Source organism: Diospyros lotus, chromosome 2 (genome assembly GCF_014633365.1).
Source record: "Diospyros lotus cultivar Yz01 chromosome 2, ASM1463336v1, whole genome shotgun sequence".
NCBI classification, from domain to species: Eukaryota; Viridiplantae; Streptophyta; class Magnoliopsida; order Ericales; family Ebenaceae; genus Diospyros; species Diospyros lotus.
In genome coordinates, this window is record NC_068339.1 from 11,358,423 (window position 1) to 11,375,304 (window position 16,882).

General features: G+C 39.6%; 1 protein-coding gene across 1 annotated transcript; it reads right to left on the bottom strand.

Moving 5' to 3' along the window:
* Positions 1-1,283: 1,283 nt before the first annotated feature.
* On the bottom strand, positions 1,284-13,836 carry LOC127795321 (ycf3-interacting protein 1, chloroplastic). The gene is made up of 6 exons (XM_052326924.1): positions 13,354-13,836; positions 12,749-12,793; positions 12,223-12,336; positions 11,918-11,998; positions 1,795-1,962; positions 1,284-1,604 (listed from the first exon to the last, which is right to left on the bottom strand). Exons 1-6 carry the CDS (start codon positions 13,651-13,653, stop codon positions 1,515-1,517), a joined length of 798 nt encoding a protein of 265 aa, XP_052182884.1. The 5' UTR covers positions 13,654-13,836; the 3' UTR covers positions 1,284-1,514.
* Positions 13,837-16,882: the final 3,046 nt, after the last annotated feature.

Sequence of the window (16,882 nt, forward strand, 5' to 3'; positions counted from 1 at the left end):
GAAATTTTATAGAGACAAAAAATGACAATTAAGACACAAAACAAAAACAATATTTTCTTTTTTGAAAGACAATTCAGTCGGAGCATTGAAGAGCATAATACTATAAAAAGGAGATATTGAGGCAAAATATAGTAGTTAAGACACAAAAACAAAAGGAATATTATTTTTTTTTGTTGAAAGACAACTCAGTAGGCGCATTGAAGAGCAAAACACTATAATAGGAGATGAAAGTCTGATGATGAATACAATATTGTGAACTTCAAAAGAGAGAAATTTTCGAGAATTCAAGATAGCTTACCGTCTACATCCATCGAAAGAAAAAAAAAAAAAGATAGAACTTATTATTGCACTCACGGGCATAGCACGGTTGATTCTCGAATAATAGATTGCACTCAAGGATACAGATTCGAATCATAGCAGCCGTAGTGTGAGAGTTTTACCCTCTTATCTTATGAGGTAGCTACTTGTGGGTATTATACACTGTGTCTCCTACCTGGTGCGCTGTCGTATATCGTGATTAATCCCTCCCACATACATGAGACAGCGTATAGGGAGCCCTTGAGGGGGAGGGATTTCACCTTTTACACCCAAGATAGAACTTATTGTTTCCCATTTTATTTATCCCTCTGTGTAATTAAGAGAAATATCTAAAATTGTGTATCATTTATTTCTTCTTTTGAAACTGTTTTTTTTTCTAGGTCATTAAGGAAAATTTAATTAGAAAATAATTTACAATTATACCTACAAAAACCCTTCTCTTGTAGGGACATTGCATTTTGTTGAATTTATTAGACACCATCTTACAGTTTTATATTATGTTTAGTTGTATTCACAATATTCTTAATAGGGGTTAACTCTTATTAACATATTAAAGTATTTTAAAATATAAAAATATCCTTCTTCGCCTTCCTTGAGTGCTGTTTTCTCATGGTTATGGTTATCCCTAGAAGAAGGGTATCTCACTCATGGTACATTTATATATATTGTATTACTTTATATAAAAACAAAACAAAAATAAATTTAATTAAACAATACAAGAGAATCCAATATGCATTTCCCACATGGCATGGCATGGCATAATTCAAAATGGATGGTTGATATGTTTGATTGCTTAATCATTCAAGTCTGATTTTGACAAGCTTGTCACCGAGGATCTCGAAAACATGTTAACACTGTTTCCACCTTTCATATCTCATTATTTGATTGGTATGATATATGATTAACTTATTTCATATCCCTTTCTTTCCTCTTTTTAAAGTTTTAACGAGAACAAAAATACTATTTGCAGTCCCAATTAGTGTATGGAGAATGTTAAGTTGCTCGCGTCGGGCAGCCCGACGCAGGCAAAATGTGAGATGGGGCATGGCCCCCCTGCATACCTATGTCGGGCAAACCCGACAGAGAACAGATCTGGTTAGTGTACCATAGACAAAACAAATTATCCAGATAACCACCACTTTTTCTTTTGGGTTACAAAGGAACAAGGCCTAGAGAATATACATTGCAAAATTCTGTCACTGGAGAGAATTATAAAAGAGAATTAGCACCACAGAGATACCAATTATCACTGGAAATGCTGTCACTAGATATAGTGCTCCGTATCCCTGCAAGAAGTTAAAAGTCACGTTGGTTGGTTAGACTTATAGAGGTGTCAAATGGGTAGTGACTGACACAATCTCAGTTGGGCCAGACCGTCACACCCCTAAGTGAGGAGGACTAGAAGTTCATCGCTGAGGACAAAGCAGCAAACTAGTTTTTTACAGTCTGAATAGAGCAGAAAGTAGAGTAACAAACCAGAGCTGGAGGGACATCAGCATCATCACTGCCATCTACGTCCTCATCAATATCAGCAGCAGAATCCCAATCCACTTTCAGTCTCTTGGCAGCTACTTCAGGATCAACACCAGTGTCCGTAGCTTTTGCATACAGGGATTTTCTGCGGCTCGTCTTCGGTACTTCAACCTGTCCACAAAAAAACCCAAAAAAAAAAGCATAAAGGAATAAAATTTCCGAGAAGAATCGATACAATGTCATGGGTCTCAGATTCACCTAAAATGTTAATTTAGTGTCATCCAGTGAGATCACCAGCACTTGCAAATTGATTTCAGTGGAACCAAAGGATCCTACATTATTTATCAAGGACTAGGAAAAACTGGAAGCCATGTGCCCAAAATATGTCGCAACCTGAAGGTTTAAACTACTAACCACCAATTGCATTGCAGGGTCCAAGGTTGTTAAAATCGTAAGAGTCTTCGACATGTAAAATCGTAAAATCGTAAAATCGAGTGCTATTCAACTTCAAAATCATAAAATTCTAAAGATTTTCGGTACAAAAATTCGTAAAATTGTACCCGTAAAATCGGGAGATTAACAACCATGGCAGGGTCTGACTTATGAGCCACTGGGGTTGTAAATCTGTAACCACGCAGACACCAGCACACATACATATTGAGGGCACAATTAAGAATGCTTGGTGACGCAGTGGACAAGGCCCTTAACTTTGTTAGTTAACATGTAGCGAAGGAAAAAGGGTAAAGAATGCTGGAGATCCAGAGATATCATTTCGAGAGACCTCCCATGCACTAGGGAGTGCAACACTGGGTGAGAAGAAAGAACAGGTTGTTACAATGCTGTAGAAGGTTGGAGCCGGGGCTACAATGCTCGTGGGAGGTGCCAGGGTGATGTATTGGCAAAGAAGGTAAAGCAGAATCGGGTGGCAGCTACTCCAGCAAAACAGTGGAAGTTAGCAATAGCTTGCATCAGCCAAAGGAAAGGCAATATAGGGACTTGAACAAGGTATGCTGTCATCTTTCTTGTTAATCTCCTCGTCCTTTTACTTTTTTTTTTTCATTATTATTTTCTCAAGGAGGATATTTCCCCATTTAGTGGGATTAAAGGCTTGTGAATGTTGTTGCTCCGAAGGAGGATATTCTCTTTGTCTAGGTTCTTTTCTGAGGGTTTGTATGCCCTCCCACATACCTAGCAGTTTCTTTTGCCTTCTTGCTTCTATTGGCTTCACATCTACAAAGTTATGGTCCCTTTATCAGTTTTTAATAGATCTTGATTACCTAAAGGCAATGCTGTGAGGAATTTGTCAAATATCAAACATATCTACCCACAGGTGGTGACTATATTGAGGCAATTGCTCAAATCAGATATACGATGTTCAACCTCCCTAGGCCTAATTGATTTGCGTAGGGCACCAGTAATTACATGCATCTTAAACATGAGCCCCAACACAAATCAGTAACACTGAGAAAATGGGAAAAGATGAATGCACAAACTCTGTAAAACCTTCAATCATATTTCTATTCCTATTGACAGTCAAATAATTTGATCCGAGCATACAAAAAGTGTTGAGAAAATCAAAAGATCCACACAATGATATTTGCTATTATTAGAATTGATCTTTCTTTCTTTCCTTCTCTGTAATATATTGTCAATCAATAGCAGATTTGTAGGAACTAAATTGAGAAAATGTGAGTGATGATGCAGTGGCCGATCACCCCTTACTGCCTCAGACAGAGCACCTGCAATAAAGGTGGGGACTAGCTCCCCCGGTTTTACTCCGACGCTCAAGTCGGGTTTACTAGATCAAGAAGCAGCTTAAAGTGAGCAATTATGAACTGTAGAGGGAGGAAAAGTTTCGTACCATTCCCCTTCTGGCCTTCCACCTTTTATCCTCTTGCTGAGGTGAGGATTCTTTTGAAATCCCCGGGATCTCTACCTCGTTCTTCACGGAATCTTACTGATATGAATTTCATAATAGCAACCGCCCCCGAAGAGCTCGGGATAGTTCCTATCTCCATGATCCTCGACAGGATGGTCGATCCCGAAGAACCCGGAGAATCCTCGTCGAGCAACAGGCCAGCTGGTGTGATGATACGCATCGGCCACATGTCCCATTTGGGCCTCGAGCGGGGATGACGTCAGCGGAGTATCTCTTTGGCGAACACGTGGCATCGCTACCAATGGTTATATTTCCGGGGCATTGGAGTGATCAGAGACCCGAGGATATTTCCCTTCATCAGTGAGCTATTTATACTTGTACACTGTACATAGAAAATTCATTCAAATAAAAGATTTATTCATTCTTTCAAAATTTACATGGTATCAGAGCCATTCCTGGGTTCTTGATTTTTTATCCTCCTCCTTCCTTTCGATCATGGGAGAAAATTCTGGACCAGCCAATGATTCTGCTAGCCCTTTCTTCATTCATTATTCCGATCACCCCGGAATGATGCTTGTTTCCTCCAAACTTACAGGTGAAAATTATGGCACTTGGTGCCATTCCATGTCAATTGCACTTAGTGCAAAGAACAAGTTTAGGTCTGTTGATGGGAGTGTCAAACAGCCTTCCACAGAAAAGAAACCCACAAAATCTGCTCTTTGGCAACGATGCAACGACATGATCCTTATGTGGATCCTCAATACGATCTCTGGTGATCTCGCCACTAGTGTGGTGTATATGAAGACGGCCAAAGAGGTTTGGGATGATCTCCGAGAACACTTTTCCCAACAAAACGTGTCTCGCCTCTTTGAAATTCAACGTGATCTTGCATGTCTTACGCAAAACCAACAGCCCATCAATGTGTATTTTACCAAACTTAAAAGAGTTTGTGGGATGAGATGGATTCTTACCAAACTATTACACCGTGCTCTTGCAGTGCAATGAAGTCCAACCATGAACAAGCAGAGAGAACAAAAGTGCTGCAGATTTTAATGGGATTGGATGATTCTTATTCTGCAATTCGTGGACAGATTTTATTAATTCAGCAGCTGCCTTCGATTAGATCTGTTTATTCCATGTTGACACAAGAAGAGAAACAGAGAGGCATGGCTGTTGGGGCTCACATCATTGAACCTGCAGCCATGGCTGTTCAAACAACCCATGGGAACAACAACAGCTGGGGGAAAAGCCAGTCGGCTGAAAAGAAACCATCACATTGCTCACACTGTAATGGTGATTATCACATAGTTGACACATGCTGGAAGCTTCACGGCTACCTGGCAGGACACCGTCTTCATGGAAAATTCCTTGCCGGTTCTAGTGGTTCCAGTGGGCATGAAAAGAAGGGAGGCAGAACATCCTCGGTTAACAACATAAAAACTGGGCCAACAGACTCTTCCTCAAGGATAGCAGAATCTTCATCTATGCCCAACCTTACTGCAGATCAGTTTCAGCAGGTTTTGTCCATGACAAGCCAAAAATTGGGCCTTGATCCTAAGGCCAATATCGCAGGTGGAATTCCTTTGCTTCAATGGATTATAGATAGTGGTGCCACTGACCAAGTGTCTAGTCTCCCGTTAACTAATGCTACTGCAAATCCACCACTCGCACCAGTGACGTTACCTAATGGGACTCGAGTCCCTATTAATTCTGTTGGGACTCATTATTTTGGCTCCAAATTGTCTCTTTACAATGTTCTTGGGATATCTTCTTTTTTGACCAATTTGATTTCTGTCAGTCGAATTACTCAATCATTGGGATGTTCAGTAACATTTTATCCTGATTCTTGTATCTTACAGGACCTAGAGACGAGGACGATGATTGGTTAGGGGCAGCAATGTAATGGACTCTATTATTTGATGGACACGAAGCAAAAGGCATCACCCACAACCACTCCATCCCCAAAGGTCTTCTCTATCATATGGCACCATCAACTTGGTCATCCTTCACCTTTACACCTACAATTGTTAGCTAAGCATTTTCCTGAACTTTCCTATTCTTCAAATAAACCTTGTGACATTTGTCCCTTGGCAAAACAAACTCAATTGTCTTTTGGATTAAGTCATATTAATACAAAGCATGCTTTTGCCCTTATCCACTGTGATATTTGGGGACCCCATAAAGTACCATCCCGTTCTGGCGCTCGTTATTTTCTCACTATTGTTAATGATTTTACGCGTTGCACTTGGATCTATCTCATGTGCAATAAATCTAACACACAAACATTTCTCAAGTCTTTTATTGCCTATGCTGAAACACAATTTCACCAGAAAGTTAAAACCATTAGAAACGATAATGGGAGTGAATTTGATTCTATGCATGCTTTCTTCAGTGACCATGGTATTATTTTTCAACGTTCCTGCATTTTCACCCCACAACAAAATGGGGTAGTGGAACGTAAACATAGACATACCCTTCAAACTGAGCGGGCTTTGCATTTTCAATCGCATATGCCATTGATTTTTTGGGATGAATGCGTTCTAACGTCTATCTATCTCATTAACCACATTCCCACTCTCTTGTTATTAGGCCTCACACCTTATGAGAAATTATTTGGTCACAGTCCCTCTTATACACATTTACATACTTTTGGGTGCTTAGCCTATGCCACCAATCTTCACCCACAACACAAATTTGATGTTTGGGCCAAAAATGTGTTTTCATAAGGTATCCTTTTGGGCAAAAAGCATACAAATTATACGACCTTAATTCAAAACAAATTTTTACAAGTCGAGATGTCACATTTCATGAAAACATTTTCCCTTATCAAAAGGATCAGCCTAACCTTGATGACAGAGAAAACACGGATATTGACCCAGCCCCCGTCACTCCAACAACTCACCCAAGCCTTGATATTGAGCCAGTACCAATCCCGATACACACCAACCCTCACACAATGATAAATTAGCCTGACCCAACCATTCTTGATAGCCATAAGCCAGAACCCGCCATTATTGATAGCACTGAAACTACCCCACCTGATGAAATTGTTGCCTCTCCAGCACCTCTACGACGTTCTAGTCGTACTCGAGTCCTATCGGCTAAGCTCCATGATTATGTTTGTCCTACAATTACGTCGCCCCCCACGCATTCCTTGGTCTCTAGTCCTAGTATAAGGTATTCTCTTTCCAATTACTTGTCATATCAGGGGATCTCTCATTCATATCAATCTTTTATTGCAAATTTTTCTTCTACTTTGGAACCCAAGAGTTATGCAATGACCTCAAAATTTCCTGAATGGCACCAAGCCATGAATAAGGAACTTCAGGCTCTAGAAGCTAATGACACATGGACACTTTCTCATTTGCCCCCTGGCAAGATACCCATTGGATGTAGGTGGGTTTACAAAATTAAACAAAAATTCAACAGGAGTATCGAGCGTTACTGATGAGGGAATATTTTACATAAGGGCGAATTTACTCCGCTACCCCCGGAGACTACCATCAACCTGGGGACACGTGTGCTAGGAGAAGGTATTATGCAATTGCCACGTGTCTATCCCAAGGAACGCCACGTGTCCTCCGGATCTCCATCCTAGATTTGAATTGGATGAAAGAGACCCGATCAACCGAGAATCTCTCCAATGTCCCATTTCGTAGGTTATCTTATCTTTTTGGATTAAGCCTTACGCCATCTATAAATAGAGGTCAATCTCTACAGGTATGAGAATCTAACGACTAAGTGATTTTCCATTTCGAGAATTTTCTTTTACTAACTTGAGCATCGGAGTCCTCCTGGGGGAATAAAGCCCTGCCCTTGCAGGTACTTGGTTCGAGGCAGACCTCGATGATCGGTCCAACATCATCATTTGGCGCCCACCGTGGGCTCAATTGCTTTATCTGCTCTTGTTCGTCAGGTACCTCTGATGCGCTCAAGTTCCCCTCGTTATGGCGACAAAGAGAAATCCATCGCGAACTGCTGGTATCCAACATGTTCCAGATCAGAGTCAAAACCACTCACCCAAAGGCGGCCCCTTATGGTGTCATCCCCCGAACTTCTCACCGTCACAAGATCGTGTTGCCCAACTAGAGGGACAGGTCCAACGTTTGACAGAATTGCTTACCAATTTCTTAATCCAACAGCAACCTCCAAAGGCAAGACAAGGGGAACACTCCAACCACGACAGTCGACACCAGGGCGACTGCCACTCTAGTCATAGAGAATTGCGAGCATATCAAGAAGGAGGCGGATCCCCCCGTGGTGGGAAGGAGTCCCATCGGGATGAGAGAGAGAGTAGACCCTCCAAGTGTGGTAAGTATGGGAGGCTTGGCTCAAATGAGGAGTTCTCTAGTCCCAATTATGCTCGGGTCGAAGGGGCCCAGAGAGAAAGGCGTTTGTAGCATTTGGAAATGGAGGTTGCAGAGTTGAGGCGGAGGGCGGAAGAGCCGTGTGATATCGCCTCCAATCAACCCCTAAGCCGGGAAATCATGGTAGTTATACCATCCGAACGCCTTCAAATACCATCCATTAAGCCATATGGATGCACCACCAACCCTGCTGGCCACCTGAATCTCTTCGCCTCTCACATGATGGTTCAGGCGGCACCTGATGCTATGTGGTGTAGAGTTTTCTCAACCACGTTGGAAGGGCATGAGCGGGCCTGGTATTCAAGTCTTGCTCACCGATCGATTACCAATTTCGGACAGCTTCGGAACAAGTTCTTGGCACATTTCGCTCCCCTCCGAAGGCATCGATCAACCATGACCCTTGTGAATCTCAAGTAGAACCAAGGGGAGTCATTGACATATTTTGTGGCCAGATTCAATATGGAGGCATTGAGCATTAAGAATCTCGATCAGAGCATTGCTATGGTGGCTTTTCAGAATGCCTTGAGGGCTGGCCCCTTTACCTAGTCACTGGCTAAGCGGCCTCCCCAGACATTCACAGAGATCCTGAGCCGAGCCACCAAGTATATTAATGCCGATGAGGTAATGCGCGCCAAGAGAATTGAGTACTCGGACAAGAAAGAAAAGAAAAGTGAGAATAGAGAGCAAAAGCCTGAAGATAAACCGGGCCACGAAGGAAAAAGTCAGGCCCCTGATGGAGTCCGATCAGATTCACCTTGCTTAATACTCCTCGAGCTAAGATCCTGGCTACCATTGAGAATAAGGATTACTTAAAAAAGTTCAGACCTATGAAGGCCCCATCTAGCAAAAGGAGTAAGGACAACTATTGTCATTTCCATCGAGATCATGGACACGACACAGAGGAGTGCCATCAGTTGAAAGAAGAGATTCAGGAGCTCATCAACCGGGATTTCCTGAGGAAGTTCATAACTAGGGATACTAAACCACAAAGGGGCGAGCGCCGGAGATCAAGGGGCCCCCCTCGTAGGCGTGGTAGATCCCAGCAAAGGCGCAAGACCAGAACCCCGCCTAGGAGGGAAAGTCTCCAGGAGGAGGGGAGTCCTCCACAACATTTAATTTTTCATACCCTAGCGGCTAGGGTGGTGCCAGGCATGGAGTCGGGGGAGAATTCTGATCTAAATCGAAACGCGAGAATCAAGAGAGATCACCGAGGTCTGCCTCAAACCAAGTACCTATAAAGGCAGGGCTTTATTCCCTCGGGAGGACTCCGACACTCAAGTCAATAGGAGAAAATACCCGAAATGGAAAGTCACTTAGTAGTTAGATTCTCATACCTGTAGATGTTGACCTCTATTTATAGATGACGTAAGGTTTAATCCAAAAAGATAAGATAACCTACAAAATGGGACGTTGGAGAGATTCTCGGTTGACCAGGTCTCTTTCATCCAATTCAAATATGGGATGGAAATCCGAAGGACACGTGGCGTTCCCTGGGATAGACACGTGCCGATTGCATACTACCTTCTCCTAGCACACGTGTCCCCAGGTTGATGGTAGTCTCCAGGGGTAGCGGAGTAAATTCGCCCTTATGTAAAATATTCCCTCATCACTTGCCCCCCCACTCCTTGAGCTGATCGAGTGAGGAGCTCAGGCAACTGAAGAAGTAGTCGTCCTTGATTTTCTACTCTCCTGCAAAAAAGGTTCTGCAAAAAGTAGGGTTAACTATCTCAGATATTGGGTTTGTTTCCCAAGCTACCCAAAGTCCTCTCACTTTTCTTATGCCTCCCACAAACCTCTATAAAAAGAGGATGGATATGGTCCCCTCATTTTAAGTGTTCTTTTTGGAGTAAACCACAAACCTCTTTTTGGAGTAAAGTAGGTTATCTTATCTTTTTGGATTAAGCCTTACACCATCCATAAATAGATGTCAACATCTACAAGTATGAGAATCTAATTACTATGTGACTTTCCATTTCGAGTATTTTCTCCTACTGACTTGAGCGTCGGAGTCCTCCCGGGAGAATAAAGCCCCGCCCTTACAGGTACTTGGTTCAAAACAAACCTCGGTGATCGGTTTAGCATCATCACTTACAAAGCTCATTGGTTGCTAAAGACCATACTCAACTGGAAGGCATTTACTACCATGACACTTTCTCTCCAACCACTAAACCTGTCACTTTCGACTATTTGCTTGCTCTCGCTTCCACTCACTCATGGTCCCTTCATCAACTTGATGTCCATAATGCCTTCCTTCATGGTGATCTCATGGAAGAAATCTATATGCTCCCCCCAACTAGTCTTCGGCGACAGGGGGAGAATTTGGTGTGTTGCCTCAACAAGTCTCTTTATGGGTAGCCTCTCGTCAATGGTTCTTCAAATTCTCCCATGCCATCCAATTCACTAGTTATGCCCAATCCAAAGCAGACTACTCGCTTTTTACTAAAAGTAAGGGAGGATCGTTAACTATGCTGGTCATTTATGTCGATGACATACTAATAACAGGGAATGATTTAACAACAATTAATGAGCTCAAAAGTTTTTTAAATACCAAGTTTCGTATCAAAGACCTTGGTGATTTAAAATATTTTTTGGGAATCGAGGTGGCACACTCAAAACAAGGTATTTTCATCTCACAAAGAAAATACATGTTGGATATTCTAAGTGATGTTGGATTTCTAGGATCACGTCCTACAAACTTTCCTATGGAACAAAATCTTAAACTGCTTCCCGATGATGGCGATCCATTGGATGATCCTGTCAAGTATAAAAGATTGGTTGGTAGATTGATATATCTCACTATTACACGGCCAGACATTACATATCCTGTCCATTTGTTGAGCAGATTCATGCAGTCACCTCAAAAGCCTTATTATGAGGCTGCCCTGTGAATGTTGAAGTATCTAAAGGGCACATCGGGACAAGGCATGATGTTCTCTTCCAAAAATGCATTGAAGTTGAAGGCATATTGTGATTCTGACTGGGCAGGATGTCTGACTACTCGGCATTCGACAACTGGCTACTGTGTTTTCCTTGGAAATTGTCTTATTTCATGGAAAAGCAAACCCTAGAAAACTGTATCCTTATCTTCTGCTGAAGCCAAGTACAGATGCATGGCAGCAGCATGTTGTGAGCTTACATGGTTGCAAAACCTTTTTCAAGACCTTCAAATTCAAGATCAAGGACCAGCTACTTTGTTTTGCAATAATCAAGCCGCTCTTCATATTGCAGCAAATCCGATCTTTCATGAACAAACAAGACACATTGAGATTGATTACCATTTTGTTCGAGATAAAATTATGGAAGGAAAACTCACGACAAAGTTTGTTCCATCCAGTTCACAACTTGCCGATATATTCACTAAAGCTCTCAGAAAGGAAAGATTTCATTCTTTATTGGTCAAGTTGGGAGTTCACAACATTTACTCACCAACTTGAGGGGGAGTGTTGAGAAAATCAAAAGATCCATACAATGATATTTGCCATTATTAGAATTGATCTTTATTTATTTCCTTCTCTGTAATATATTGTCAATCAATAGCAGATTTGTAGGAACTAACAGCTAAAAGAGGCAGTATTCGTACATATGCATGAGATGTCAACACTTGGCCAAAACTAAAAGGAGGAAGTAAAACATAAAATATGCAAGAAGATGGCTGGTTTCAGCAAATGTCACTATCAAATGGATGGTCCAACCCTTATTGAGCAGTAGAAAGCCTACAGATATAGCACAATCCTTGAAGTTGCTAAAAAGGCTTAAATTTTCATAATTTTGGAAGACCATTTCCTGATTATTCTAAAATTGATGTAGAAATGAATCCATAAACTGTTAAAATCACTTTAAATGCATAACCAAGTAAATCAGTATTAGGTTACAACCAAACCTCCAGGTTAGGCCATTGCATCATTTCTTCAGCCAGCATCCTAAGAGCGACACGATCTTTGGGGATTTTTCCTTCATTGACCTACAATAGTATAAAGGCACAGATTAGTCCAGCTTAGAAACAAACTGATGTTAACTTGCAAAAGTCATTGCTATAGTGATATAGATAATACATATCCCCATTTAACTTCACTAGTAAAATAACCATTGTCACCGTTCAGATTATCTCATGTTCAGATATGTAGGAGTCAGAAGATGGATCAGGAATTTATGAAGTAAGAATGCTAATTTCAGAGAGAAAGATACTTCTTCCAAGGCAGCAACTAAGTCCTCCCTTGTTGGAGCATCAGAATCATCAATGCCAAGAAGCCTCCTGCGCTCCACTTCTCTTGGGTCCTCAATCAATACAGTTAACTTGACCTACAAATTATCCAACAACAACGTATCAAGCCCTATCCCTCTAGTTTAGGTCGGTTACATGAATTCTAGCTCGCCAATCATTTTTATCTATGGTCATATAACTTGACCTACAAATTATAATAACTGCTAAACTACAATGCCGGAATTGGCATATCTATTTTAAAGAACAGTAATTTATCAAAAGAAAGCAAACAACACTTAGAAAGAGAACTTAAAATGTCATAAGGAAGCTATAAACTGGTACTATCTATTGTTTTTGGAACTCTTTAACCATAGATGGTACTATAATTTCTTAATTGGAAAGTTATGGCAGACAAGAGGTGGAGATGAATCCCAATTATTTAAATTATAAGGCATAAAATACATCTAAAGGGTAAAAATGGACCAAATAGGAAGAAGAAAAAGGGGGTACCTCGCCAAAGAGCATGTCTCTGTTTTTCCTGAGAAGCTCCAAAACCTACAGAAAATCCGAAGTTTAGTCTGAAACTTGTATATGCAAATATTCATGGCAAAATCAAAGAATGGAGATTTGTAGGATCGAATCGCTCACGCCATGTACAAAAGTTAAGAGAAACATAACATAGAAAATGAGTTACATGGTTCAGACACAATGCCTACAACTACGATCCCCAACATGAGGACAATTCGCTCAATTAATAACTTTGTGCGGAGAAATTAAAAAATCCTCCCATATAGCTTTCACATGGACAAAACTAAAAATCATACTTATCACAACTTTAAATAATTGGTCTTACGAATTGGGAACTCTGTTTATTTGTTTGTCGAGCACACACTAAATCCACAACTATAATAATTTATCTCGCATATTATTATTAGTGTGGTCATTCTACAACTAAACTAGGAATGCTTAATTATAAACCACAACTTTAATGAGAATGCTTCTATCCCGTATTTGCAATAAGATCAAATTTTATATAAAACACTTCATCTCAATCAAATGTGAATTTAAATAGTTATCCAACACAAATTCTCAAACCATTTTTGTTGGGCACTAACTCTTTTGACTTGGGAAACGTATTCCAGGTCGTCCGGAGTTGGGTCCTCATCGTAATCGTCATTCTCATCGTCACCGTCGTCGGCGTTCTTCTCAGCCAAACCCAGCTGGGTCTCTTCCTTGCCTACGAAAACCATTCCTACGGAGCTCATTTTCCTCGTCCCCCTCCTCGCGGAGCTCACCTTCTGGAAGCAGCAATGGCGGCGCAGCAGAGGAACAGAGAAGCAAGTAGGCGACTGTAAACGCACGCCGCCGCAGGAGGCTGAAAGGGGCGAAGCCGGTTGAAACAGTTGCAGGGCCATCGCCGGGGTCAACCTTATCTTATCGCGCTCGGATGTATATATCCGAGTAAATTATCGGCAATTCAATTCGCAATTCCGATAGAGATTTTGCAATTTCCAAATTCCAGCAGGGAAGTCCTGAAGATGGGTGCCTTGCAGTGGGGAAATGGACTTCGGGTCTGAGAAGACGGCTTCGGCCACTGATACTCCACTATTTTGTGGCTACAGAAAATCATTTTAAAAGATAAAAAATAATCAAATAAAAATTAATAACGTTGAAGCCATTATTTTCTCTTTGTTTATGAAAAATAAGTGACCCGATGGTCAAATACTTTACAATGTGACTCCATCACAATTAAATGTGATCAGAAAATAATTTCTTTCTTCTTTGTCTTGAGAATTTATTTAAAATATTTATACAAATTAATTACTTAAAAGTGTTCTAACTATATACTTGAGCAATTTTATTTTTTAAGTTATAATAATTGTACTTGGGCCGCCTGAAACGAGTTGGCCCAAGTAAGCCCAAATGACTTTCCATGATTGGGGTTGAACATTTTCTGCAGGCCTTAATCAACCTTCGGCCCATGGGGAAATAAAGCGCACGCACGACGACGCATTGGGCCCTGTTGCATGTATGTATAGAAATAGTTGCCGGGTGCAGAAATATTTGGAGCCTGCAATACAATGGAACTGGCAATCATAGCATATATATATATATATCTAGCAAAAATACTAATAATAATGACAATAATTACAGGGAAGGGTGGGTGAATATTAATATATTCATAGTGGTGGTTTTTAGTTGGAGTTAATTTAGTTTTTGTTTTCTAGAAAAAAAATTAATTAATGGAGAATTTTTATATATCAATATATGATTGCTCGTAGCCAGCCTCATATTCTATTCTTGATTAGAGTGGTTTTCTTTAGATTTTAATTGATTACTTAATTTACTAATTTGTTATTTGAGACTTTTTGAGGTTGTAAAAAGCAAGTAATTACTAATCAATCTTTTTTATTTAAAATCATATATAATATATAATTTTTAGGAGACATTACAAATCATCACACACTTAAAAGTTAATTTCTTATCAAATTTACGTACGTTTACTAAAGTACGTGTGTTAGTTTCTTAATTACTGAACTTTTTTTATATTTCCTATTTTTGATAAATTTGTCCTTGCTTCAATATTATTTTGGTTAAGTTTTTGCCATTTCATTTATTTTGATTAATTGATCATCGATCTGTTCGATTTGATTTATTAATATTTATAAATTTGGTTAACCAATTGCTCAATAATGGACCAATTAATTATAAACCTCAAAAATTTAATTTCATGCTCTTATTTTGTATCTCTCATCACAATTATATTTGTTCATACGTACGTACCAAATAATTAATTTTCTCGATCGCACGAGCATCTATAAATTAATATAATATTTTATAGCACCAAACCATTTTATTCGATCGGACAAACATGGGAAGGAATATGTGACGGTAAGCATGTCACTTAGAATCATCAACTTGGTGTTGAAGTTGATGAGGAGAAATGGAAAAGGAACAATATTATATTCCCAGGTGATGCTATATATGTACTAGCTGTGTCCTTCACGAACCTTTAATAAAATTCTATTTCTCTGATCATGGCTTCGACAACTCCCCACGCTCCTTTGCTTTACTCTTCCGGGAGATATATAGCAGATGTGCATATATATATAGTACCAAATTAAAGATGCAAGGCGGAGAAGACTTCCCAGCCACCCATTGTGGTGGCTGGCTCAGATGGCAGAGATCCACCCATCCATTCATTTACATACATTTAGAGACAGACAGACAGACAGACAGACAGACAGAGAGAGCATGCATGCATGCATGGTGACCGCAGAGCCACAAAGAATCTGTTGGGGGGTTCAGTTGGCCTGGCTCTGGCTTCCTCTCCATCCGGACGAATTGGGTACTCTTTTTCTTTTTTTTAACCTGCTGTGTTATGTGGGTGTCAGTAATATCTCATGTCTTTTACATTTAGAAGTGTTAATTAAAAAAATTTAGTTTGTAAGACTATATATATATATAATTCAAGATTTGATGTATGTAATGATTATTGGGTGCTAACAATTTCTCTTTCTAAAATTTTTTGTGCGTTGACAGCAACCTAATTTAGTATCAAAATACAATTTTCCTAACCCTTAATTATCACTAATTTAGTAGTTCTTTTAAATTGAAATTGGTTCTAGTGTTACAAGTTCTCAATTTAATATACTAGTTGAAGATAATTTATGAGTTTAGATAACCAGTGACATAGCTATTATATATATATATATATAAGGTTCTTTTTATTAAAATATGAATATGAGATATATATATATATACAGTTATAAAAGCAAGACTGATCTTTAATTTTTATTCATCGGGGTTTGCTTCTACATTAATTGATCTTATATATATATATATATATAGTCATTAAGTATAATTAGGTGAATTACAAAAAAAAATAAAAATTAGTACATGCTCACTTTATTGTTTTTAAGTCATTTTTCGTTTTCAATTTTTTAAAATAGTAAAAACATGTTATTGTTGTTGTTTTCAAAAACACATTTTTAAAAATAAAGAAAAATTTTATAAAAGAAACCCAAAACGCCAAAAAATTATTTTGACTATTTTCAACCAAAATAAGTACAAAATCTAAAAATACAAAAAATACCATTTTGACCGATTGAGCATCTCAATCTTACATAGCAGCAACCTTTCGTCTTTTTCCTCTTTCTCTTTTATCTTCCTTCTCTCCTCTCTCTTCTCTTCTATTCCTTCTCAAAGCTTGGCCGTCAACTGCGCCCGCCACCGCCCATCACTATTGTGAGTTGCCATCTACCTCCTCCTATCGTTCGACCACCCACACCTTCCATCGTTGATGCCGTTCACTCCCCCTGCATGCATTGCGACCAACAACCTTTTATAAATCACTGATTTTATATTTGGTTAGATGTTTAAATTTAAATTTATGGAGATTTGGCTGTCAGATCTTGTTAGTTTTTAGATATGTTGGTCGATGCGGGTAAAGATGTCAGTTTGCCTCTAATCATTGGAAACCATTGCCCATGGTGGCCAATGGCGACTGCTAGTGCGTTTATGTGAATACGTTGGGTTTGGTCGAAAATTTAAGTTTAGATCGATAGATATTTGACCATTGGATGTTGCTGATTTTTTGGTATGTTGGTCAATGGGGATGAGTGTGTCAGGTGGTTGTTTCTG